The 24,941-nt window shown below is 39.6% G+C and overlaps 1 protein-coding gene across 11 annotated transcripts in view; it reads right to left on the bottom strand.

Moving 5' to 3' along the window:
* Positions 1-24,941, bottom strand: part of DTNB (dystrobrevin beta) — a 235,813-nt gene that overhangs the window by 35,750 nt on the left and 175,122 nt on the right. For 7 of the 11 annotated variants that reach the window (XM_020913827.2, XM_070450737.1, XM_020913830.2 and 4 more), the window contains 5 exons: positions 22,816-22,905; positions 19,094-19,181; positions 9,175-9,260; positions 8,195-8,308; positions 2,917-3,013 (listed from right to left, as the gene is read on the bottom strand). In XM_020913827.2, the coding sequence (XP_020769486.1) occupies positions 2,917-3,013; positions 8,195-8,308; positions 9,175-9,260; positions 19,094-19,181; positions 22,816-22,905 (475 nt within the window). The remainder of the gene's footprint in view (positions 1-2,916; positions 3,014-8,194; positions 8,309-9,174; positions 9,261-19,093; positions 19,182-22,815; positions 22,906-24,941) is intronic. The other 4 variants (XM_070450757.1, XM_020913833.2, XM_020913834.2 and 1 more) reach the window with 1 other exon arrangement.

The following is a 24,941-nucleotide window of genomic DNA, read 5'->3' as shown; positions in this document are numbered from 1 at the left end:
AAAGTACAAATCTAGGATTGCTCAAGTTACCTGAAAGTATGGGAGACCCATCCACGTGGGGGATATCTGGCTTAGCAGCCAGAGTAATGCCACAGCCACTGTAGTCACTGTCATCTATATTTTAAAAATTCATATTTCAAATCTCATTTGCAAATGAGGTTAAAATTTAAAACTATAGAATTCATTTGGTAAATGTATTTCAAAAGCAATACTGGAAAAATGGAAAAAGAGGCAGAAAAATATTGGGAACATGATTAAGAAACAAACACAAACATACAACTATTTCTGGATCAAATAGTAAGTTCGAGGTAGAGGTTATCCATATATACTCATTCATCGGAGGAAAAAATGTAAAGAAAAGATACATTCTGAAACATGGGTACTTGAGTGTCAGTCTGTATTATGTCATTTGGAAAAAAACAACAATAAGGAGGTGCCTGATACTCCCTGGTGACAGGGACTGAGTCTTAGTCACTATTATATACCACATAGCTAAACAGGACTCTTAGGAACTCAATATGTTTCTGCTAAATAAATGGTTTTTACCCTGCCTTATCCCTCCCCTCCCCTCCCCCAAATTTACGATTTTTGCTGAATGAATTAATAAACAATGGTGACACTTCACATGTACGCTTCTCCAAATTATCGATTTTCAGATAAACAGACACAGTATATAGTATTTCCCTGGAGCAGTAAAATGAAAGAATTCCCTGTGAAACAGAAACTTACTGTGTGGTATATTTTAATTCATGAGTATCCCAGATCATGTGGCTCAATTGTCCATTTGACTAAGTACTTACAGCTGTTGTATGAGGGCACTAAATGCTAGCGGATTGAACATCAGTGAAAGCAAGACAGTCCTTTGAAATTAAAATTAGAATTCTGAAGGGTACTTTTACTATTTGTTAGTAAATGTAGTTTTCATAGTAGGAAAACATCTTTGAGATTTTAAGAGAAGTCAATGATTCCTATGTATAACCTTTTAGGAGTGCATATAATACACAAATTAAGTTTATGCTGTAACCCTTTTAGGAAGCTGGACACAAGGTCTGAGATTTTCAACTGTGAATTTTAATCAATGGATTAAAAAAGATAACATTCCTGGTTTATGTTTTCAAATCCTTTCTCCCTTTTTGAATGACCACAGCCTGTCAGGTGGATAACGATAAGGCATTTAAGAGCCTGGGAGGGGATCCTACAAAACAGAGCAGTGAGGTCCTGCTTATTCTACTGAAATTGTAATTAAAAGACACCAGCTGGAAATACAAAGAATCGGAGGGTTTGGGAACAGGGTTGCAGGTACCAGCTCCCTCTGCTTAGGCCTTGAACACAAGTATCAGGGGTACACAGTGAGGTCAGGGTAATGCACATGGGACCAGGGCCAGGAACTTTGAGGAACAGGGAGGCCCATCAGCTGACCAGGCCCACCAGCTGACGGGAAAGCCTTCTGTGATACTTAGGGGAAATGCATTCTGACTTCCCTTCAGTTTGCATAAACATTTTTGCCTTTTACAAAAATCACCCTGGGGTACCTTCCCATTTATGTTCTGGGTAATATCTGAGAACATTTTTCTGAAAGGGAGGTAAATCCCCCATCACCTCTGTCCTCTGGGTGGACTAACCCCACAGCGGCAGAGCTCTCACAGCCCCGCACAGCTCCAGATGCTGCACTGGCCCAGTGTGTTTAAGATCGCCCCTGCTCTCCTGAGTGGGTGACCGGGTTGTTTGGCTGGGTACTTGACAGCTATTTGAGGGATCTGGGCCAGGTTTTAGGCATAAGGTTTTCTTTAAACAAGACCCATTCAGACAAACTATTTCTCAGGAGAAATCCTGCTAACAGGGTTAATGTAGAAACATGTTTCCAAATACCCTAATACCCAGGACCAAAGCTAGGAAAAACTCAGCTCAAGACTAAAAGAAATGATTGTCTCGAGCAGGCCAAAAGTCAGTTCAAAACACAAACACTCCATTTACCCAAGCTGCCAATACCACGAGCTTTATTATTAAAGGATGGGCTGATGATGAAGTTGAAGAAAAGTCTTCCAGCTGATCTGTTCCTGGATTTCCCCTCCAAGTCCAGACCCTTGTCACTCCAGGCCTGAATGATTTCACTAGCCTCCTATTATCCTTTAGTTTCTCCTCTTCCTGACCTGTTGTGTACATTTTCCTAAACTATTGTTTTCAAAACCTTTAATGACTTCAGCTTATCACAGGATTAAATCCACCCCCTTAGCCTGGCTTCTTTCTGGCTTCTAACTGTGACATACCATGAAATGCAATGGTTTCAGAGTATAGACAGAAAGACAGTAGGAATTCACAGCATAAACAAATGTACCCTGGTATTGCTGCTACAGGGCTGGTAAATACTTTCGCTCAGTGCCAGGCAAGCTGTCCAGGTGAAGACATTTAAATGCCAAGCATGCCTTTGCTCTAGGGTATGGGGGCTGTAATAGATTTTTCAATAAAAAGTAGTGAGGACTAAAATTATTCTATATTTTTCAAGCCCCAATATACCAAACTTAGAGCTACCTGCTACTTTATTGCTCCTAATCGAGCAAAATTATCGATTAGAGTTGGTTTGATTAGGGTGGTTTTCCTCTATAATACTTATTAAAATAGCACACAATATTTGGTAAGTATTCAGGTACACTATTTGAAGCTTTGTCTTAAAAGAAACTATATAATTGAGAAATATTCATTTTTATATAGCTAATAACCTATTTATAAACATTCTTATTTATTCATAAAAGCACATCACTTTGGTTCTGGTTACTAATTTTTTGTAATTGGGCTTTAAATAGTTAACCCTTTAGCCTCATCCTATTCTGACATCACAGGGAAGGCAGAAGCTGAGCTGGGGGTGAAGATGGACAAGAAGAGCTGAGGTGGTAGGAGGAGACTGGCCGCTGCTCTTACCTTCAGTAGCTTCATCAGCCCTTCCAGCTGGACCATCAGCTCCCGCCTGCTCTCCTGCAATGCTGACATCCTCTGCTCCAGTTCATCTTTCCTCTGCCTGTCAGAAAGGAAAAGCTCATGAGAAATGAAGAGATGAAGCTCTGATGCTGGACATATAAAATAGTGATAGTATCTGTTTTGCCCACTTTGCTGCTATGAGAACAGCATGTAAAAGTGCCTTGGAAAGTATACATTATTGTAGAGCAAAAAAGTATTGTTAATATCATTAAAGTCATTTTTTTTAATTCTTCAGGAAGTCGAATACCTCATTTACACGAATTAGTTCAAATTTAAATTAACAGTGGAGAAAAATGTGTGAAAACTGCTCAGATAAGACAGGATTCAGTCAGTGCTCCCAGAACCACCCATCAGGCTCTGAAAGTGTGACAGACTTGAGGATGACTGTCTCAGAGAACTTGGTTTCCCTGAGAACAGATTTCATGCCATCAAGTCTAGGTCAATCTGTCCAAACCCAAACTTAAGACTTTCCTTCCTAAATGGTTCTCTTTCTCAGTTTCCCCATCTCTCTTACTTTTTCTTCTAAGCTTTTATGGCTGAAAAACTCGATCCTCTCTGATACTTTCCTGTTCATTTCCTAGATTTCATCATCACCCAATTCAGATGATTCCTGAATATCAGGTGTCTATCTTTCTATTCCTGCTTCTCTGACTTTATCCAAGTATGCTTCACCTCACACATGCAATGGTCTCCTAGCTTGACTAATCCTGATTTCATCTACGATGACTGGAATATAAATCAAGAGATTGAGGCTCACCATTTTACTCACTATGCAACCTTGGACAAGTCACTTAACCTGTCTTAATCTCAATTTTCTCTTCTCTAAAATGGAACTAATAACAAATTACTAACAGTAACATTTTTAAAAGTTTTTTTGATGTGGACCATTTTTAAAATTTTTATTGAATTTGTTACAATATTGCTTCTGTTTTGTGTTTTGATTTTTGGGTGGTGAGGCATGCGGGATCATATCTCCCCAACCAGGGATTGCACCCACACTCCCTGCATTAGAAGGTGAAGTCTTAACCACTGGACCACCAGGGAAGTCCCAACAACAGCACTATCTTGAAGATCAAGTAAGATGATGGACATGAAAGCATTCTGTGGCATTACAATGCTACTCAAAGGAAAGCTGTACTCCTTTCATCATTTCATGTAATAACCTAAACAGAATTTCTAGCATCACTGACTCTGACCTGCATGGTCTAGACCCCTGTTGTCCAATGTGGTAGCCATTGGCCACATGTGACTACTCAGCACTAGTCTGAATTGAGAAGCACTGTAAGTGTAACTTACACACTGGATTTAAAAACTTAGTGTGAATGAAAGTAAAATATCACAATAACTTTTAATGTTGATTAAATGTTGAAAAGATAATATTTTAGATGAGGCAGGTTAAATAAAAGAAGTTTTAATGACACCTATTTTCTTTTAGTTTTTCAATATGGTTGTTAGAAAAATTTTAGTACATAGATGGCTCACATTATACTTCTATCAGAGAGAATATTGCTACAAACTCTACCTACATTCAATCCTCAGTTCCTCTGTTTCCCTTTCTCTTCTGTGTCTGGACCTCCAGCCATGGTTCACTTTGTCCTAAGCAGACGGCATCACTTTATGACTCAGTGCTCCCCTGCTCTCTTCCAAATACTATTTACTCCTTAGTGCCCATCCTAAACGTCACTCTTTTCAGGAAGCTATTCCTGATTACTTCAGTGAGTGTCAGATCCTACTTATTTAATCACTATAGCAACCGGTGCTTCTCTGGGGCACTTAATTTATTTTACCTTGTACTGCTGTCATTCATACCATGACGCAAAATCTTTGAGGTCAGGGGATGAGCCTTACTCATCTTTGCATATACTGAATGATTAAGAGAATATCACGTATCCAGTGTGGACTCAATTAACATCATGAACTTAATGAAATCATTATTTGAAGCTCTCGAAGGATTTCCAATGACCTATCACTTAAGGCTCTCAGAATCTGGTCTCAATTATCCAACTAATTTTATCTCCCATCACTGGCACTCTAAAGATTAATTCACTGGATGGCTGAAAACAAATTCTTAGCTTCAAGATTCTTTTCTCTCTCTGAAATGTGTTATATTTATTGGGGAATCTTGCTGAACCCTAACTCTGTATATAATCTTAAATGTTTTGTCCCACACTCCATTCAAACCATACCTACCTTTCATGGTTCGGCCCAAATTCCGCCACCTTTGGGGGACAAATAGCATCTAAATTTCTTCTAATATCCACACTACTTATTATTAACATTGTATAGTATTACTGAGTTGATTAGAAAATCACTTTATGTTTTGTTTCCAAAACAAGATTATAAATTTTTAAGATAGATTCATTATCTTCTTGTCTTTATTTAGATTCATTGTCTTCTTGTCTTTATACTCCCTAAATTTCCATCACAGGTATAAACTCAATAAGGAGTTGACTCATTCCATTTTCTAGAAAGTCTTTCTTCCCTGAACCACAAGACTGGATGCAGTACTCTTTCTCTGTGCTATGCGGGATCAAGTAATTACAATACAAAATGGCAAAAATGAATGAACTACAGCTATTAATTCTTGCAACTACATGGAATGATCCTAAAGAACAATATTAAGTGGGAAAAATGTCCCAGGAGACTACATATAATTTCATTTCAATAAAGCTCAAAAAAGAAAAAGCAAAACTAGACACTCCATTGTGTGAACATACACACATATCTGAAAATACTGTTTAAAAAGTAAGGGAATGATAAAGCAAATTCTGGATAGAGGTTAGCTCTGGGGAGAAGGCAGAAGGAAGTGAGACAAGATGGGGGAACTTACACAGATGACATGGCTTTAGCAATATGTGAATTCTCAAGTAGGGTGTGGGTTTCTGGGTGTTCATTTTAGCATTATGTTTCATATCTTACTCATTTGTCTCATATATTATATAATAACAAATATACCATTAGAAATAATAAAGGGGGAAAAGACAATTTTGGCAGTCAGGATTCATAACCACTAACCCTAAGGATAAAATTCTCTATCTTGTTTTATTATACTAGCTGGGTATTGGCAGTTCCTGTATTCACATACATAGCTCAAAACCAGAAGGATGTCAGAACCTACAAATGAATCTTGCCCTTCATGTGTCTTGTGATAAACAAAAGTTCATAATATTAATCTAGATGCATTTACTAACTTCTTTCATGGCTAGTAATTCTGAGAAATTAGTTTCTATTCCAAAATTCTAAAGAAATTCTTCTATGTTTTTTTCTAGAAGTTTTAACATTTTTGTCTCCATGTTTCATCCATCTGCCGGTGTTTTTTGTATATAAGTGTGAGGAAAAAAGCCAGTATGTGTGTCCTTATGCATGAGCAATTGCTCTAGCACACTTTATTAAACTGTCCTTCTTTTTTCAGTGATACAGTAGCTGCTTTTGAGATCAAATACTTTCTGATTTCTCAGAATTTAGACCTTCCTTGGACTTAGATTAAATTCCTGCTTCTTACTGCCTGATGTCACAGCGCTGGATCCTGCCCTTTGTCTATTCTACTGTCTATGTTTTTTCAGATCTCTCTAGCATAAAGAAGCCCTTTCAGCAATCCCAGTCCCAGCAACAGTGAAACTAAAGTATGACAGTTTTTTGTGTTTCTAGATACAAGATAGTCACCTGTGCCTGAGCTGAGGTGGGGAAAGAAAACAGCTGGCTGTATCTTATCGGAGCTGTGCTCCGAGTCAGCAGCTTCTGCTTTCCCATCCTTCCTGGTATGACACCAACTGTGCTGATTTCCCAAATGTTCTACAGCAGAACCAGAGCCACCAAGATCTCAGCCCGACTAAATTCAGAAACTCAACTAAATTTCTTTTTTGGAGAATGGGAATCTCTGTATCTCTAAAGATTTTCTTCTGCACAGATTAAATTCCTGATGACTTATCTATTAATGACAAATCTAAACAGAAGGACAGTTAGAAAAAAACAATCATCTCCATTCTCTAAGAGAAGAAATCATGGCTGAGAAGCTAAATGATCTAAATCAAAGGAAGAACTAAGAAAGGACTTCCAGCTCTGTAGAAATCCAGGTGATGGCACATTAGAAATTGACTTGTGGGATGCCAAAGGTTACAACCTATGCAGAAAGAATCCACTGTTTGGGAATCCACAGATCCGGTATCAAGTCACTCATTTAGTTTCCATAATGGCATCACTTATGGAAGAAGGTGCACACATCTTTCTAACACTGATAGGAAATAAGATGCTATGAATGTTGATCCCCAGGAGAAAGGAATGGCAACCCACTCCAGTATGCTTGCCTAGAGAATTCCATGAACAGACCATGGGGTTGCAAAGAGTCAGACACGATGGAGGGACTAACACACACACACACAACGTTGCCCGGATCATGCTCATGTCATCCTCTTCTGGAAGATGCCCTAGTTCCCCTGAAAACAGTACCAAGTGGGAGCTGAAGCTGCTTTCTACCCCAATCCTGATCCCACATCCTTGGTCTTTCACTCCTTGAAAGAGTTTATGTTGAAGTGGAAGGTTCCTTTTCCCTGTTGCTAGGAAAGATTGAAGGCAGGAGGAGAAGGGGACGACAGAGGATGAGATGGTTGGATGGCATCACTGACTCAATGGACATGACGTTGAGCAAACTCCGGGAGCTGGTGATGGACAGGGAAGCCTGGCGTGCTGCAGTCCATGGGGTCTCCAAGAGTCAGACACAACTGAGTGACTGAACTGAACTGAACTGGAAGGTACCACAGCCAGGGTGTAAGGGATTCCCACCTGGTTTCACATCCCAGGGGATTTCCCACCACGGACCCCTGATTTAGGAAGTGCTAGAGAACATACTCAAAGGACAGGGAGAGCATTATTCCTTGCCAAGAGTCTCTAAAGTCAGACTAATTTCAAGATAAGAAGATGGAGTGCAGCACACTGGGCTTCTTAAAGCGATCACATAAGTATAAACACTGCTCTGCTTGCGGTGGAGCTGGAGGCTGGTGTTTACCTAGTTCTGGAATGAAGGCAGGAGATCGCAGAATGATTAATAAAGGAACTCAAACATCTGAAGCAGTAACAGAATGAGTGGAATGCTTCAGCTATCCGTTTTAACATGACTAGATGTACGGATGAACGGATCCTATCCTACTCGTTTGGTTTCCTGAGATACGAACTCCTATCGGAGCAGGTTATAATGTCAGCGTGGCGGTGCAGGACTCTTACTTACCTCAGGAGCCGCAGCTCGGCCAGCAGCGTGGGGTTCTGCTGGGCTTTCTCCGGGGTGGGCTGGGACGCCTGCTCGTGCTCCAGGCGGAGACGCTGAATCTCCTGCAGAATCTCTCTAGACAGGGTGGAGGAAAGAGATGGCTACGTGATGCTTCACAGCGGTCTCATACTCTCTCTCTGCTGTTAGAAGTTTTTATTCCACTAGTGCTGCCTCTATCTATCTTGTTCCGAGTGCTTCTGAACAACCAAGACGTGAAATGGACATCATCTTAAAATACCCACACTTCGTATTTCCTCAATGAAACAACCCTTTGTGGTAGAAAAAGTCATATAAATCTTCTCAAGAACTCGAAAAATCTCCACAGAAGAAAAATGACAACTAGAAGACTCAGTTCCTCTCTGGGGGAAACTTGCAGCCTCCGAATGCAGGTCTAGTGCCCATTTCCCTCAAGTCTTCCTCCGTCTTGCTTCCTCTCCTGACTCCCGACCCCTACCCCGAGAGCTGATGGCGGCCCCTTCCTCCACAGTGCCTGTTATCTTCTGTCCAACCTCCTCGTCCTGGTTCCTGCCTTTTCAGGGCGTGATGCTGTGTTGTTTGGGCTCCGAGCCTATGAGCGGCTTTTCTGTGAGAGACCCAACAGGGGCACGCAGCATCACGGGCCAGGACGAGATGGCGAGACAGAGCAAAGGCTCCTGGAGCAGAGTGGAGAAAGGAATGGTAAGAGGGGAACACACTGGTGGGTGGGGAAAAGAATTTCCCTGAGGGCACGTGAGCAGGGCTGCGGACTGCCAGAATGAACTGCATGCAGAGTTCATGCACAAATTAGTGTCCAGGGCAAGACTTGGGCTGGCCTATCTTAACCGAGGTGGAATCTTCCTTTGTGGCCAAAACCCATCTAGACTGCAAGGAAAACGAGAATCAGATGCTCACATGATAATCTTGGGCTTATAAACTGGCTTGGCCTCTCTCTGCATTCTTACCTGTTTTTATTTTCCAGTTCTGCAATAAGCTGTCTTTGTTGTTTGTTGGCATCAAAGGTAAAGCTCAAGTCAGTGGGAGGACGGGTCTAGAGTGAGGAAGAAAGGTTTTTGGTTTTGGATTCAAATATATCCAGAGCCCCAGCTGGACTGATTTTTTTTTTTTTTTAAAGAAACAGATTTTTGAGGTATAATCTACATACCATAAAATCCACCCATTTTAAGTGTACAATTCAATGAGTCTTAGTATATTTAAAGTTATGCAAACCAAGCACCACAGTCCAGTTTTAGAACATTATTCATCACCACGGAAAGTTCCCTCATGCCAGTTTGTAGTAAACTACCACTCCCATCCCCAACCACAGGCTAACACTGACCTGCTTTCTGTCTAGTTTTGCCGTTTCTATATACATATACATGGAATGATACAACATGTACTCTTTGGTTTCTGGCTTCCACTTACTATGTTTCTGAGGTTCATCCAGGTTGCTCCATGAATCAGGGTTCCTTCCTTTTTACTGCTGAATAGTATTCCACTGTTTTCAGCTTTTGGTTATTACAAATGAAGCTGCTCTGAACTCTCATTTACAAATCTTTGTGTTGATATGTGTTTTCATCTCTTTTGATTAAATACCTAAGAGTGGAACTCCTAAGTTACACTCCTAAGTAACTCTGTATTTAACATATTGAGAAAGTGTCAAACTGTTTCCCAAAGTGGCTGAACCATTTTACAATCCCAGCAATAGTAAAGGAGGGTTCCAACTTTGTCATATCCTTGCCAATACCTGTCATTGTCTTTTTGGTTTTAACCGTCCAAGTGAACATGAAGTACCTAAATTGTGGGGTTTTTTTAAATGAGATATAATTTACGTGCTTTAAAATTTACCCTTTTAAAGTATACATTTCAGTGGTTTGAAACTATATTTATAAGACTGTGAGCCCATCATCAGCATCTACTTTCAGGACATTTTTATCACCCCCAAAAGAAACCCACAGTCACTCCCCACATCCCTCTCCACTACCTTGTGACAACCTCTAATCTACTTTCTGTATCTATGGGTTTGCCTATTCTAGACAGTTCCTACAAATGGAATCATTCAATATGTGATCTTTTAAGTATCGCTTCTTTCACTTAGCAAATGATTTCAGGGTTCATCCATGTTGTAGCACATGTCAGTATTTCACTACTTTTTATGGTTGAATAATATTCCAACATATGGATAGACAGTATTTTGTCCATCCATTCAACAACTGATGAGCATTTGGGTTGTTTCCATTTTGGTGGACTATTTTGAATAATGCTGTTATGAGCATTTGTGGACAAGTTTCTGTACAGAGACATGCTCTCATTTTGGGAGGTACATAAGAGTGAAACTGCAGGTTTATATAGTAACTGTCTTTTGAGGAACTGCCAAGGCTGTTTCCTACATGGCTGCACTTTTAATGATATACGAATAATTTACATTCTCACTAGCAATATATGAGAGGTCCATTTTTCTACTTTCTTGCCAACAGTTGTTATTGTCCATTCTTTTGACCACAGTCATCCGAGAGAGTATAAAATGTATCTTATTGTGAATTTGGGCTTCCTAGGTGGTTCAGTGGTAAAGAATCCACCTGCCAATGCAGGAGACACAGGTCTGATCCCTGGGTTGGAAGATCCCCTGGAGAAGGAATTGGCAACCCACTCTAGTATCCTTGCCTGGAAAATTCCACGGACAGAGGAGCCTGGTTGGCTGTAGTCCATAGGGTCACAAAGAGTTGCATGCTACGGAGCATGCACACACATTGTGAATTCAATTTTTATTTTCCTAATGAGTAATATGTTCAGCATACTTTCACGAGCTTACTGGCCATCTAAATTCCGTTGGAGAAATCATTACGGTTTTGATTTTCAAATCCACTGACGTTTTTGACTCTTATTACCTCCTTTAAGAATATGGAAGTCAATCAACACAAAATATGAAAATGGATGACTAGGTGACATTTCCCTTTTATTGATTAGCCACAGTGGAAGCTCTAATGAAGGCTCTGGTATGGTTACGCTTCACTCCATGTATAAACATGATATATGATGAAGCAGAAACTTTGTTTCCTATCTAGTGCTTAAAGATGCAATCAGTAATTCTTTTCATGTGAAACTTCCTAAATAAACATAGGCAAAACAGCATAGCAAATGTGAGTCAGAGGCTTTTTTACTTAATCAAATTACCAAATGCTTTTCTTTTTTAAAAGGGAAAAAAGTCATCTTTCTTCCTACAAGAAGAGTGGACCAGTGGCCAATTGAGCCAGTTCTCTCTATTGTCTATGCACAGTCTTGTGAGAGCCTGAGCTGAACCTCAGAAAAATGGCAAGCCTGAGACTAAACCTGCTATGAATAATAGATTTACAAATCCTGAAGACTGGAGTTAAAATGAATGGTTCCTTATCAGAGTGGGACCAAGGAAAATTATGGATGAGGAAAGGAACTGGTTTCATATGCTGACAAGTAAACAAATCCCCCAAAGTATTTCACTGGACATTTCTAAAGAATCTTTTTAGTTTTGAGTGTGTCTGACTGCAGTGCTGAAGCATCTTTCATAGAGGAAGTTAATGCATGAATCAAGAATTATTATCAAAACAGTGATTCCTAATGAGAACATGCCATACAGCACAGGAAGCTCTACTTAATGCAGTGTGGTGACCTGACGGGAATGAAGTCCAAAAGGGAGGAGATATACGTATATGTGTGGCTGATTCATTTTGCTGTACAGTAGAAGCTAACACAACATGGTAAAGCAACTATATATATGCCAACAAAAATTAACTTTAAAAAATAGTGATTCCTAACCAGGCAATATTCTTTGGCACCACGAAGCATTGTGACTCAAACATAAAGAAGTAGGGGTAGGGGCTTCCCTGGAGGTCAAATGGTTAAGAGTCTGCCTTGAAATGCTGGGGACACTGGTTCAATCCCTGGTCTGGGAAGACCCCACATGCCATGGGGCAACTAAGCCTGTGCACCACAACTACTGAAGCCTGAGTGCCTAGAGCCTGTGCTCCAAAACAAGAGAAGCCACGGCAATGCCAAGCCCATGCACCGCAATGCAGAGTAGCCCCTGACCTCTGCAACTAGAGAGAGCCTACGCACAGCAACGAAGACTCAGAATGGCCAAACATAACTAAATAAATAAAAATTAAACACATACACACAAAAGAATAAGTAGAGGTGGAAGAAGATTCAAACCCTTAGTTGCTGTCCCACCTGGAGCAGCCTGCACCCTCGCTCCTTCACCTGGATGTAACAACAGGGAGAGCCCCCAGTGGAGAGAGTCGAATGCTGGCTTATTTCACTCATACAAACATCAAACATAGTCAAGGTACACTAAATAATAGAGAAATGTAGGGGTTTTATTTATTGACCACCTTAGACACCACAGTATTCCTTTAAAAAAAAATAATAAAGCCAGGTATCCCTTCCTAAAATGCCTCCAGAGAAAACGAGGGAACAGTTAGTTTAAAAAAACATGGAATACTTTAGCCAGAAGAGACCTAAAGATGGTTTCTTTCAAAAATTAAATAGTTCATTCATTTATTCAACAAATATTTCCTGAGCACTTATTATGTGTTAGATATTGTTCCAGAAACTAGGGATGCATTAGTGAATAAGGCAGTGGTCCCCAACCTTTTTGGCAGCAGGAATCATTACATGGAAGACAATTTTTCCATGGAACGGGGAGGCGGGAGGATGGTTTCAGGATGATTCAAGTGCATTATATTTGTTGTGCACTTTAACGCCACTGCTGATCTGACAGGAGGCACCAGTCCCTGGCTTGTAGGTTAGGGATGCCTGAATACAGCTTCTACCCTCATGTAGCTTACATTATGGAGAAGGCAATGGCAGCCCACTCCAGTACTCTTGCCTGGAAAATCCCATGGATGGAGGAGCCTGGTAGGCTGCAGTCCATGGGGTCACTGAGTCGGACATGACTGAGCGACTTCACTTTCACTTTTCACTTTCATGCACTGGAGAAGGAAATGGCAACCCACTCCAGTGTTCTTGCCTGGAGAATACCAGGGATGGCGGAAACTGGTGGGCTGCCGGAAACTGGTGGGCTGCCGTCTATGGGGTCGCACAGAGTTGGACACAACTGACGTGACTTAGCAGGAACAGCAGCAGCTTACATTACACTGGGAAAGAAAGGTAAGAAATATATATACATATGTATGACATCAGTAGTGATAAATTTGATGAAGAAATACAGGGTAATGAAACAGAATAAACTGAAACAGAAGACTTTTTAAACTAGGTAGTTATAAAAGATTCAGTGAACCGAGGAAGCAAGCCAGGTGAAGGTCTGGGGGTTGGTGGCTCAGGCTTGCTGGGCAGAGAGAAGGGTGAAGGCCCACAGTGCTCCAGGTGGGTGTGTTCAGTCAGCACTGACGGAGAGGAGTTAGCCATGAAGCAAGGGTGGGAGATAAACTGGGAGAGCCCAGATCACAAAGGGCCTTTTTATCATGGGGTAGAGTTTCCATCCCATCCCACATGTGGCATGCAGCCACTGAAGGATTTCGAACAGGGAAACACTGAATTAATTCCAAATAACATAGGTACATACTCTGCTCTTAAGGAAGTGGAATCTAACTCCCTGTTCCTTAAGTGTGGCCTGTCCACAGTGACTTCCTTCCAAAGAGGACAGTGTAGAAAGGGGAAAAAAGAGGAACTTTATGTCAGATCATCAAGGTCAACATCAACAGAGATAAGTGACGCTGATACTAAACAAGTAAGATGTGAAGTGAGGAAAGTGACACTTACCTCTTCCTCCCCAAAATCCACAATCCCAGTCTAATCATGAGAAAAATAGACAAGTCTCAATTAAAGGCCATTCCTCAAAACTGTCCAGGTCATTCCTCAAAACTGTCCAGGTCATCAAAAACAAGGAAAGTCAGTAATAAGCTATAATGGAAAATAATCCTATATATCATATATAAATATAGTTGAACCACTTTGCTCTATACTTGAAACTAACATAATATTGCAAATCAACTGTGTTTCAATAAAACAAACAAAAAACAATACGAAAAGTCAGAGAAAGTGTCAGATCAGAGGAGCCTAAGGAGAGATGACATCTTAATGAAATGTGGTATCTTGGATGGAGCCCCAGAAAAGAAAAAAGACATTAGGCAAAAACTAACAAATTCTGAATAAGGCACATTGTCGTCGTTTGGTTGCGTCATGTTTGATTCTTCTGCAACCTCAGGGTCTGGAGCCTGCCGAGCTCCTCTGTCCATGGGATTTCCCAGGGAAGAATACTGGAGTGGGTTGCCATTTCCTTCTCCAGGAAATCTTCCGAACCCAGGTCTCCTGCACTGCAGGCGGCATGGACTTTAGTTAATAATCATACATTGACATGTTGCAGCATGTTTGCTATACTAAAGTAAGATGTTACTAACACGGGAAAAGGAACATGGGTTATATGGAAATTCTTTGAACTAGCTTCAGAAATTTTCTATAAATCTGAAACTGTTCTGTAATGACGTTTTTAACAAATAAACAAACAAACCCTACCAACTGGAGGATTCACTTTGTGGAATAAGAATGGAAGTTAGGAATCCTAGGGTCAGTTACTCGCCATGTAAACTTTGAGCTACTTTATTTTCCTATATACCTTTATTCTCTTGTCTGTAAAATTAAAATATTTATGGACAAAGATCCCTTCCTCTGTCACCCTAGTATTCTCTTAGACTTCCCTGGTGGCTCAGACCGGAAAGAATCTGCCTGCAATGCGGGAGACCTGGGTTTGATCCCTGGGTCAGAAAGATCCTCTGGAGAAGGGAATGGCTACCCACTCCAGTATTTTCTCAAGTTTAGGTAATCTTACAGAGCTCCATCATCTTTAATGAGATGGAGACACAGCTGAAAAATACAGGATAAGGAACAAAACCCCATTGAGCAAAACTGGGAAAATTGGAAAAGACCCTGATGCTGGGAAAGACTGGAGGCAAAAGGAGAAGAGGGTGGGAGAGGATGAGATGGCTGGATGGCATCACCAACTCAAAGAGTTTGAGCAAACTCCTGGAGATAAAGAAGGATAGGGAAGGATGACGTATTGCAACCCATGGGGTTGCAAAGAGTCAAACACGACTGAGTGACTGAACAACAAAAACCATTAAACCAAGGAAAGTCAACATAGTCAGCAAACTGTAATCTGCTGGGATGCACTTCTGGAGCCTCCTAAAAAGAGATTGGAAGTTTCCTGTCTGGATGAACTTGGCAGAATGAGTTTTACAGATATGCCTGATGTCAGTTAGACTTCACTGCATTCCAGGGCAGCCCTCCCATCACCTCAGCCTTGCCTAGACTAACTGGAGGGCTATGGATTATTAATATTTCCCTCTCTCAAAAACCCAGTAATGTTTTTTAGGGCAGTGGTTCCTAAGGTAACTGTAAATCAAAAGACTGAAAATTTTCTTTTTGCTTTTTAAATGAAAATCAATAGACCCTGCTAAACCCATTGATTCTGGATTCAGTGATCTGAGGCAAGGCCAAGAAACTCTATATTTTTTAAGTGCTGCACACAAGATTATAATATGTAGCTAGGTTTGACAATGATGATTTTGTAGGGGTTTAAAATCATCACATGTGTGCCAAACACCCATGAAAATACCATTATCTTTAATTCTAAGAAGCCATAAGGATATATATGGAATAGTGTATGGGTGGAGCAGCTGACGTGATGATGAGGCTGTGAAGTCTGGGACCAGGCTCTGTGAAAAAAAATCTCAAAAATGTGTAAATGTTAGATAGCATGACAATGGATAATGGTTTCCTTTTCCTTTCACTTTTTTCCCAAGTTGTCCATAGTGAGTTTTTAATTTTCTCATAAAGAAACTTTACAAATAAACAAAAAACCATCTGACTACATCAAATGCTAGTGATGTTTGTGATGAAATTTTAAGATTTGCCACACATTGTATTTCTGCTTTAAAAAGGAGCTTAGGCATGTCAGGAAAACAAATTTTCTCTCTTGGTTCATCTAAGCAATCTATAAATTCTCTGTTTGGGATCAGTCTCTGTTTAGAAGAGGTTTCAGTGGCCATGTCTACCACCTGGGGAGATGTGAGGGTCTGACGCTGGAGCACTTCATAGGGTGTAATGCCGGCTGCTAAAGTGATTTAATGGTCTTTTCTTTGTGAAGTGTTTTGGAAAAAAAAAAAAATCAATACAAAGCCTATCTGGCAGGCTATAAATAAATTCTTTTGAGCACTACACCCACTTTATGCAAAGCACTTGTATCAGTGAGAGATTAGTAGATTAGAAGTCGTCTGTTTAATAGAAATCTAGTTAAGAAGACTCCACCCTGAGAGACCCAATATTTATAAGATAACTACACTTAGGAAAATAAACTGAAGATGAAAGGGGCCATATCAGAATTTAGTCTCAAGACCATTCTAACAAGGATTATTTTCACATGAATTAGAGAATTGGCATCAGAAACTATCAGGTGTAAACAGATTTATCTTGTTTGCAGTAAAGGAGTACTAGGATCTCCTTTTCAGGGTCAAATGGCTTTGGAGCTTCTATTTACAAAATTCAAAAAGTACTTTAAAAAGTACTAAAGTCAGCAAGACTGTATAATGGTATTAAGTATACTTAATTTTAAAACTCCAACCACAACACTACTCCATCTCAAAAAAATTAGTATTATTTGCAAATTTTAATTTCTAAAATAATAAATATTTGTGACTGACTGGTTTGACTAATCAAATAAAACTAGTCTTTTTCCAAGACTTTTTTCCCCCCATTCTGTTCCATTTCCCTAACCTTTAGAGTTGGAATGTTAGAGTCAGATGTATGACTTATTAGATTCTCAAGGAAAAGATTTTGAAGTCTAAACAAATCCAAAGGAATAAATTACATTTTGAGAGAGAAACGAAGCAAAACTCTCTATTGGCAGCTTTCATAACTATTTCCCTAGGAAGGAGTAAACAATACACTGTGGGATATTGTCCTGTAAGATCTTGGCCTGCCTGTCCAGTCTAATCTCACTCCAGAACTCCAGAACAATATTAGACCCAATGGTTTGTGATTCCTGTAACCCCTCTAAGAAATCTTATATAGTCTTGCTGACTGTTAAAATGTCTTTTCTGCATCTATTGAAGTATTATAATTTTCTTCTTTAAATTGCTAATATGGTGAATGACATTGGCTGATTTTCACGTGTTAAATAAATTTGCATTCCTAGGATAAACCTCACTTGATCATGGAATATTATCCTTTCTATATATTGCTGGATTCAATTTGCTAATATTTTCTTAAGGATTTTTGTATCTATGCTCATGACAGAACTTGGCTTGTAATGGCCTTGTACTGTTTTGGATTCAAGCTATGGTGACCTGATAAAATGACTTGGAAAGTGTTCCTTCTTTCTCTGTTTTCTGAAAGTTTGTGCCAGATTGTTATTATTTCTTCCTTAAACATATGAATAGTATTCAACAGTTAAGCTATTTGGGCTTGGAGTTTTTGAAGTCAACTATGAATTCAATCTAACAGATTCAGGACTATTTAGATTTTCTATTTATTATGTCAGTTATGTAAATTTGTATCTTTCAAGAAATTTGTCATCTAGTCATCAAGTATATTCATAATATTCTTGCCATCCTTATAATGTTTATAGGCTCTGTAGTGATGTCCCTTCTTTCATTCCTAATATTGGTAATTTGCATTTTCTTTCTTCCCTTTTTATCTTTTTTTTAAACTGAAGTATTGTTGATTTATAATATTTTGTTAGTTTCAGGTATATAGTATAATGATTCAGGGTTTTTACAGGTTATATTCCATTAAGGTTATTACAATAGGTATTACTGTTTGTGCTATATGGTAAATCTTTGTTGCTTATCTATTTTATGCATAGAAGTTTGCTAATCCCATATCCAAAACTTGTCCCTCCTACTCTTTGGTAACCACAAATTTGTTTTCTATGTCTGTCTGTTCCCATTTTTTTTTAAACTATCTATTTATTGGGTTGCACCAAGTCAGTTGTGGGCATGTGGGATCTTTGCTGTGGCATGCTGGATCTTTAGTTGCAGCATATAGGATCTAGTTGCCCGACCAGGAATCGAACCCAGGCCCTCTGCACTGGGAGCATGGAGTCTTAGCCATTGGATCACCAGGGAAGTCCCAAGTCTGATTCTGTTTTGCATATACACTTACTTGTATTATTTTTTAGATTCCACATAATAAGTGATATTGTATAGAATTTGCCTTTCTCTGTCTGACATTTCACTAAGCATAATATTCTCTAGGTCCACCCATGTTGCTGCAAATGGCAATATTTCATTCTTTTGTATGGCTGAGTAATACTCCAGTTTGTGTGTGTGAATCACATCTTCTTAATTCAATCATCTGTTGATGGGCACTAGGGTTGCTTTCATGTCTTGCCTATTGTAAATAGTGCTGCTATGAACACTGGGGTACATGTATCTTTTTTAATTAGTGTTTTCATTATTTTCCAGATATACACCCAGGAGTGGAACTGCTGGATCACATGGTAGTTCTATTTTTAGTTTTTTAAGGAACCTCCATACTGTTTTTCATAGTCTTCACCAATTTACATTCCCACCAACAGTGTATAAAAGTTCTCTTTTCCCCACATCCTTTTCCCTTTCTTTTTGATCAGGATTTCTAGGGGCTTATTAATTTTATCAATCTTTTTAAAGAACCAAATTTTGGTTCTTTGATTTTCTTTTACTGATTGATTTTTAAAAGCAGTTATTACAGATAAAATTAAAGGCCACTGCAACCCCCTCCTTAGATCTGTTTCCCGCCTCCTGTCTCTGAGGTATGTGCCCTCCAGAGCTCCATGTTTACCATTCCCCTTCCATCTGCACATTAAAATAATGTAAACTCCTGCTACTCTGCTGTGATCCCCTATTTACTTACCACGTTTCCTGCCTCTGCAGCCAGCCGGGCAGCATAGCGGGCTATAAGCCGGTGCTCCTCGTCCAGTCGGCTAGGACTGTCCAGGACACTGCCAAGGAGATAAAAATTCAACAGGTATCTGTTAAACAACCCCTACTCTTGCTTCTCTCTCAGAAAGAACAGATGGGAGAAGTGCTTATGAAAAAGAATGGTAACAAAAGAAATGGAGACCTGAATCATAGATACTAATGGTCTTCTGAGACCAAAGGGATTTAGAGAAATAACAAGGCCACGCATACCATCTCTCTTGGGCAGTATATCTCTGTTGCTCCTATACCTTCAGAGGGGACACTTCTTTTTGAATGCAAAGGCTGAAAAAGGGGCATCTATAAAGCCTAGGAGCTATTTCCAACCGATTGTTTTCAGAAAACCTCATGACATTTAGATATAGGTCTTGAATTCAAAGGACCAAGAGAAAACTAAAGCATCATGAAAAAGAGAGGGCTGGGGAAGTACACTTAACATTGGCTGAGCAAAACTGAGGGACCTAAGCTAGGGCAGGTTCACAATATGATAAAGTTGGGGAAGATTCCATGGTATCAAACATTCCCCTCCAATGTTCCTTCTCTTCTTTTACCATGCTTATTCTACAACTGTAGCCCCAACTTGAGTGAATTAATTTAGTCTGTTATTCTTAACAACAGTTCCAGCGTTCTAAGAACTTTAAACTTCACTAAGGCAGTCTACCCATGCCAGTATTCCTGGGCTTCCCTTGTGGCTCAGCTGGTAAAAAATCTGCCTGTAATGTAGGAGACCTGGGTTCTATCCCTGGATTGGGAAGATCCCCTGCAGAAGGGAAAGGCTACCTACTCCAGTATTCTGGCCTGGAGAATTTCATGGACTGCATAGTCCACAGGGTTGCAAAGAGTTGGACGCGACTGAGTGACTTTCACTCTCATTTTCCACGAAGGTAGTGCCACTACCTTGGATAAAAGGATTCTTGAGCAGGAGGCTACTTCTGTGTATATGTTCTGCTCATATAGAACCTTCTGCTGATTACAGTTGACATCTTTAATTTAGGGTGTGATGTCAACTTATCCATATAAGGCACTTCCAGATTAACCAGCACTATGGCTATATAATTCTACTTTGTTTCAGTTCTGACAGCTTTAAGACAACAATAATGATGATGACTAACTGATGAGAGATGACTGTCGTGGCTTGTTTCTACTTTGGCTCCAGGTTCCTGGAGTTCCAAACCCCTGATTGCAATTTAACAGTATGACAAAATATGAAATATGAAAAAATTTATAAGACATGAGTTCAATATTCATCAAACCTTGTTATAATTACTGAAGGGAATCTGGGAAGGATGGTGGTAAATCAATAGAGATCTGGACTTTTCATATACAAAATCAACTATATTTTTCTTAGATTTTTTTTTTACCATCCTGTATTTCTATCTCTGTGACTAACTCTTTAAGCTTCACTTGGTCTTTCCTCTAGGATGAATTTTTTTTAAAAATGTGCTGCCACTGTCAACATCATGGTCTTCTGCCAATGACACTTCTCAACACTATATAATTTTAGGTGTGCAAGTGTCAGTCTCTAGCATATATTAATAAAATCATTTCTCAAAAGATGATCTTGCAATAAGAACATGCTACCAATAGTTGGCTTTAATACTTTAGGGTTAGGGCCCCAAGGTCAGGGCTGAACTATAGTATTTATGCCTATTTATTTGTCTGAAACAAGAGGACTCTATCTTTTAAATAACAACAAAACAAACATTTACCAAAACAAGTAGATACTGTTATGGAGGGAACAGCAGCTTAAGAAGTGGGACTTACAGTGGCTGCCCTCTGTGACACAATAGGTTCCTCTTTGCAAAAGAGGTCCTCCTTCTCCATCACATTCCCTCTCCCTAGGAAGGTCGATTTGACCTGTCATTCCTACCTGAGTGTGGAGGACATGGTTGCTTTAACTAGCCAAGCTTTCCAGCCAGAAACTAGAACTTTCTGTTGGTGACAGGTTTTAAGGTTAATGAAACTACAAGGGAAATTAGAAAGGTTCCTTATTCTTCTACTTCAGCTGATTTTACATCTCAATATTCAGAATTATCAATAGTTAGCCTCAAAATTTCTGTACAAAGCTCAGTTCCTTCAACTATAAAGCAAGAAGAGATGCAATACTCACCCAATCCTCATGTTCCTCCAGGGCTCCTGGCCACCAATTCTCGCTCAGGGAGCCTAATCTCTAAGCCATGAGACTTGAGGGTCTCAGCTAAACCTAGCATACATCTTCCTGGGCTGAAATATCAGGTAGTAGTGTCTGTCAAATATTCTGCTGCTGTATTCACCATGGAAACTTTTAATCACTTGGACAACTACCCTTACTGATACTAAGTAAGTTGTCTTGCTGGGGTGAGACAACTCTCTTCCCAGAGATCAAGGGACTGCGACAGAGTACTCAGAAATCATCTCTCTATGATACAACGCATAATTTGCAGGCCTTCCCCTCCAAAGAATAAGTTTATTAATTATAGCTGGGAGATAGGAGAACCCTATAATCTAATGCTTTAGAGACAGGTAAATGCCTGAAAGTAATAAACACCATTTGGTCATACTGGGGAAACTATGCGAAGTGCTATAAAGTATAATACTTAAAACAGTCCTTTTCAATTATACATATTTTAAAGTTGACTATTAATTTATTTTTCTGTTATCATGGGGAATAAGTGCTTCCTGTGGAGCCAAGGCATGTTAAGGGCAAAGCTATGATCAAAATTTAAGTGTCTAGCCTCTCCCACGTGTTTAAGTTTATAAATTAGTTTTCTCTCCAAGAGTAACAGTCTCAAGCTGTTTGGCACAGAGATTCTTTGCTGCTATATAAAGGGGAGGGATTATTAAACTTTAGGTTATTTAAACTTTACCTGCCATTCTCCTTGCAGAATGGTGGCAAGGGTGGGCATGGACTGGACAGGTGGCTTTGGGTCTACCTGAATGCAATGGCACTTTGTCTATTAACTCTTTTAAAGGGTTAACTTTGCTAGAGTTAGTGGTTATCAAATGTTTTTCCAGCATAACCCACTGAGGGATCAGACATATTCCCATATTAACCGTAGTTTCTAGTTAATTATAATACATATAATTATTACAATATGAGGAGGTATATATGGTTTGGTAAAAGTCTCTCAGGTAACAATGACTCAATACTACTGTTAAAAATCACTGGTTTAAATTATCAACAATGATAAGGTTTTGGGGAATGGATGATGATGCAACATATAAAGATGTAACAAGGTGATGGTGTCAAAGCCTCCACCTTAGACAAGGTGCGCCAATCAACCCTAGACTTTGAACGCTGATCGAAAGATTTCATTATTTAGGCAAGAACAAACAGGAAGAGGTTGTATCAAATACCTCTGTGAATACACGGCTTTGGGACTGCACATCTCTGAGGTTTACACTCTTAAAAGTGTAGTCTGAAGGAAGGAAGGGCACTCCACTTTAAGGAAGAATTTCTGACTCTGTGTTTAGGTAAGTGCCCAGGCTTGGCAAGGCTCCTTCTCTTTTAGAAGCTAATGCTTTAGCAATTATTTAAACTCTGCCAAACATAGCTGGTAGCTTCTCAAGAAAAACCCCACACGCGGAGTATTTTCCAGCTGGCAGCCCCGGGTAACAGAGCTCTCCCCCCCTCGGATCAGCCCTTGGCCACCCGCCTGCTGCTGCTCTACCACTGACCGTGCACAGTGCTGCAGACGGGCCACATAGGAGGCTATCAGCGCATGCTCATCAGCCAAGTGACTGGGTATATCCTGGCTACACTGTAACCTAGGAACAACGGAGGCAAAGACAGCAAGCGGGACACACACACATACAGAGCAAGAAAAGAACATGGATTAAAATGGGCAAACGTCAAAAAAAAATAGAACAAAAAAAATAATGATAAGGAAAACAATGAAAAACCACAAGGCATAATGGAATCTGGTGTTAGACCATAGGGAGTACATCTTACATCTCATCAATCCCTTCAACAAAAGCAGCCCCTTCAAAAACGGCTTTGGTGGGTGGGCTGCTACTAGAGCCAGTGAAAAGGAGAAACCGATGAGGGGGCCACCGAGGAGCCTTACCTACCAGGTTTGCCCAGGTTCCGGGCTCCGTGATGGATGCATCTTGTAGGGAATGCCCTCTGGCAGGAAAACTGAGGCACAGTGTGTCCATTTAATCACTGAGTGGCCCCTTAATGCTCCTATGGCTTCTGTCTACCTGTCAGAGTTTTCAGTTTCTTCATGTTACCAATTAAGCCTTTTTATTTCTGCAAGGATACTGCCTTTAGCATTACTCTATTTTCTCCCATAAAACTGATACTTATACAAAACTTGTTAGAATTGTATTTAATTGACAATGTTGCATACAATCTGAGTGAGGCTCTTTCTTGCAGTCATTTGGAAAATCCTTAAGCACATGATCTTTTTTTTTAACTTTTCACTAGAGAAGTATTAAAAATGCACAAAATAGAAAAAGTTATTTAATGACTACCATTTGGAGGAAGATATGGCAACCCACTCCAGTATTCCTGCCTGGAAAATCCCATGGACAGAGGAGCCTGGCGGGCTACAGTCCACAGGGTTGCAAAGAGTTGGACACACCTAAGTGACTGAGCACGCACACTTCATGGACCCATCACAAAAGTTCAACAAAGACCAATATCATCAACTTATTTAATTTATTCTTCCTTTTTCCAACTTTTTGTGCAGGAGGGTGTGGCTAGAATAACACCAATTTATTATTTTGTCTGCAAATACTTGAGTCTGTACATCAGAGAAAAAATTTATACAACCATGACACCATTATCATGTCTGAAAAAATTAACAAAAATTCTTGAATATCTTAGTCCATCTGAAAATTTAAATCTTAAAAAATATCCTTTTAAAGCTGAGATCTAAACAAGGTCCACACTTGGCATTTGGTTGATGTTTTCTGTGTTTTTTTTTTAATGTTGGGATTTGATTGTATGTTTCTGTTTTTAATCTGTAACAGTTCTTCCTTTTCCCTGTTTCTTTCCAATCATCTACCTGTGAAGAAAACAGGTTACCTTGTTGCATATCCTACATTTTGGAGGCATCATTAAACTTGTTTCTCTAGCCCCTGTGAGGCCAGATCTAGATGCTGGACTAAAGTTTTTGCTTTTGTTTTGTGGTTGAGACAGGGCTAGGCTCCATCATATATAATATGATGTACTTATAAATCAAAACAGGAGGTACATAATGGAAGGGAATGGAAATACTGATCAGTGGATTCAGATACTATTGGTTAACATCTATTACAAACATGCCCATCAACTTTTCACCTAATAATTTTAGCATTTAAAATGATTCTTGCCTAGATACATTATTTCATGAGGGGTTACAAAATGCTGACTAGTTTTATCACCTTTTGTATGTTTATTCATTTCTTGTATTTGCTTACTGTGAAATACTGCTCATTCAGGAAAGGTAAAACAAAAGGTTAATATTTCTTATTTAACAGCAACAATAGAAAAATGAGCTAGTCCCGTAGGAGGGTTTTTGTTTGTCTTAATATCATTATAAACTCATAGATTTTTGTGTATCTGATGTGCTTCAATCCATTACAATGGTATTCAAATTGTCCTAACTTTGGCCAGTGGGAACCCCAGGAAGCAGGCTCCACTAGAGCTTATTAGCTTCCCTGTTTGTACAATAAAATGCCTCAGTCTCATCTTGTATATATCCTACTCCACACTTAGAAACAACCATTCTTCCAAGGGTCCCAGGTCCCCTTTACTGAGAAAGAGCATTCAGAAGCCACAATCAGGGTACTAGAGTGCTCACTGCTTTTGGGTTGTC

The sequence above is a fragment of the Odocoileus virginianus genome, chromosome 2 (genome assembly GCF_023699985.2).
Source record: "Odocoileus virginianus isolate 20LAN1187 ecotype Illinois chromosome 2, Ovbor_1.2, whole genome shotgun sequence".
Lineage (NCBI taxonomy): Eukaryota > Metazoa > Chordata > Mammalia > Artiodactyla > Cervidae > Odocoileus > Odocoileus virginianus.
Note: the sequence above shows the minus strand (reverse complement) of the source record. Positions and strands in the feature narration are given on the sequence as shown.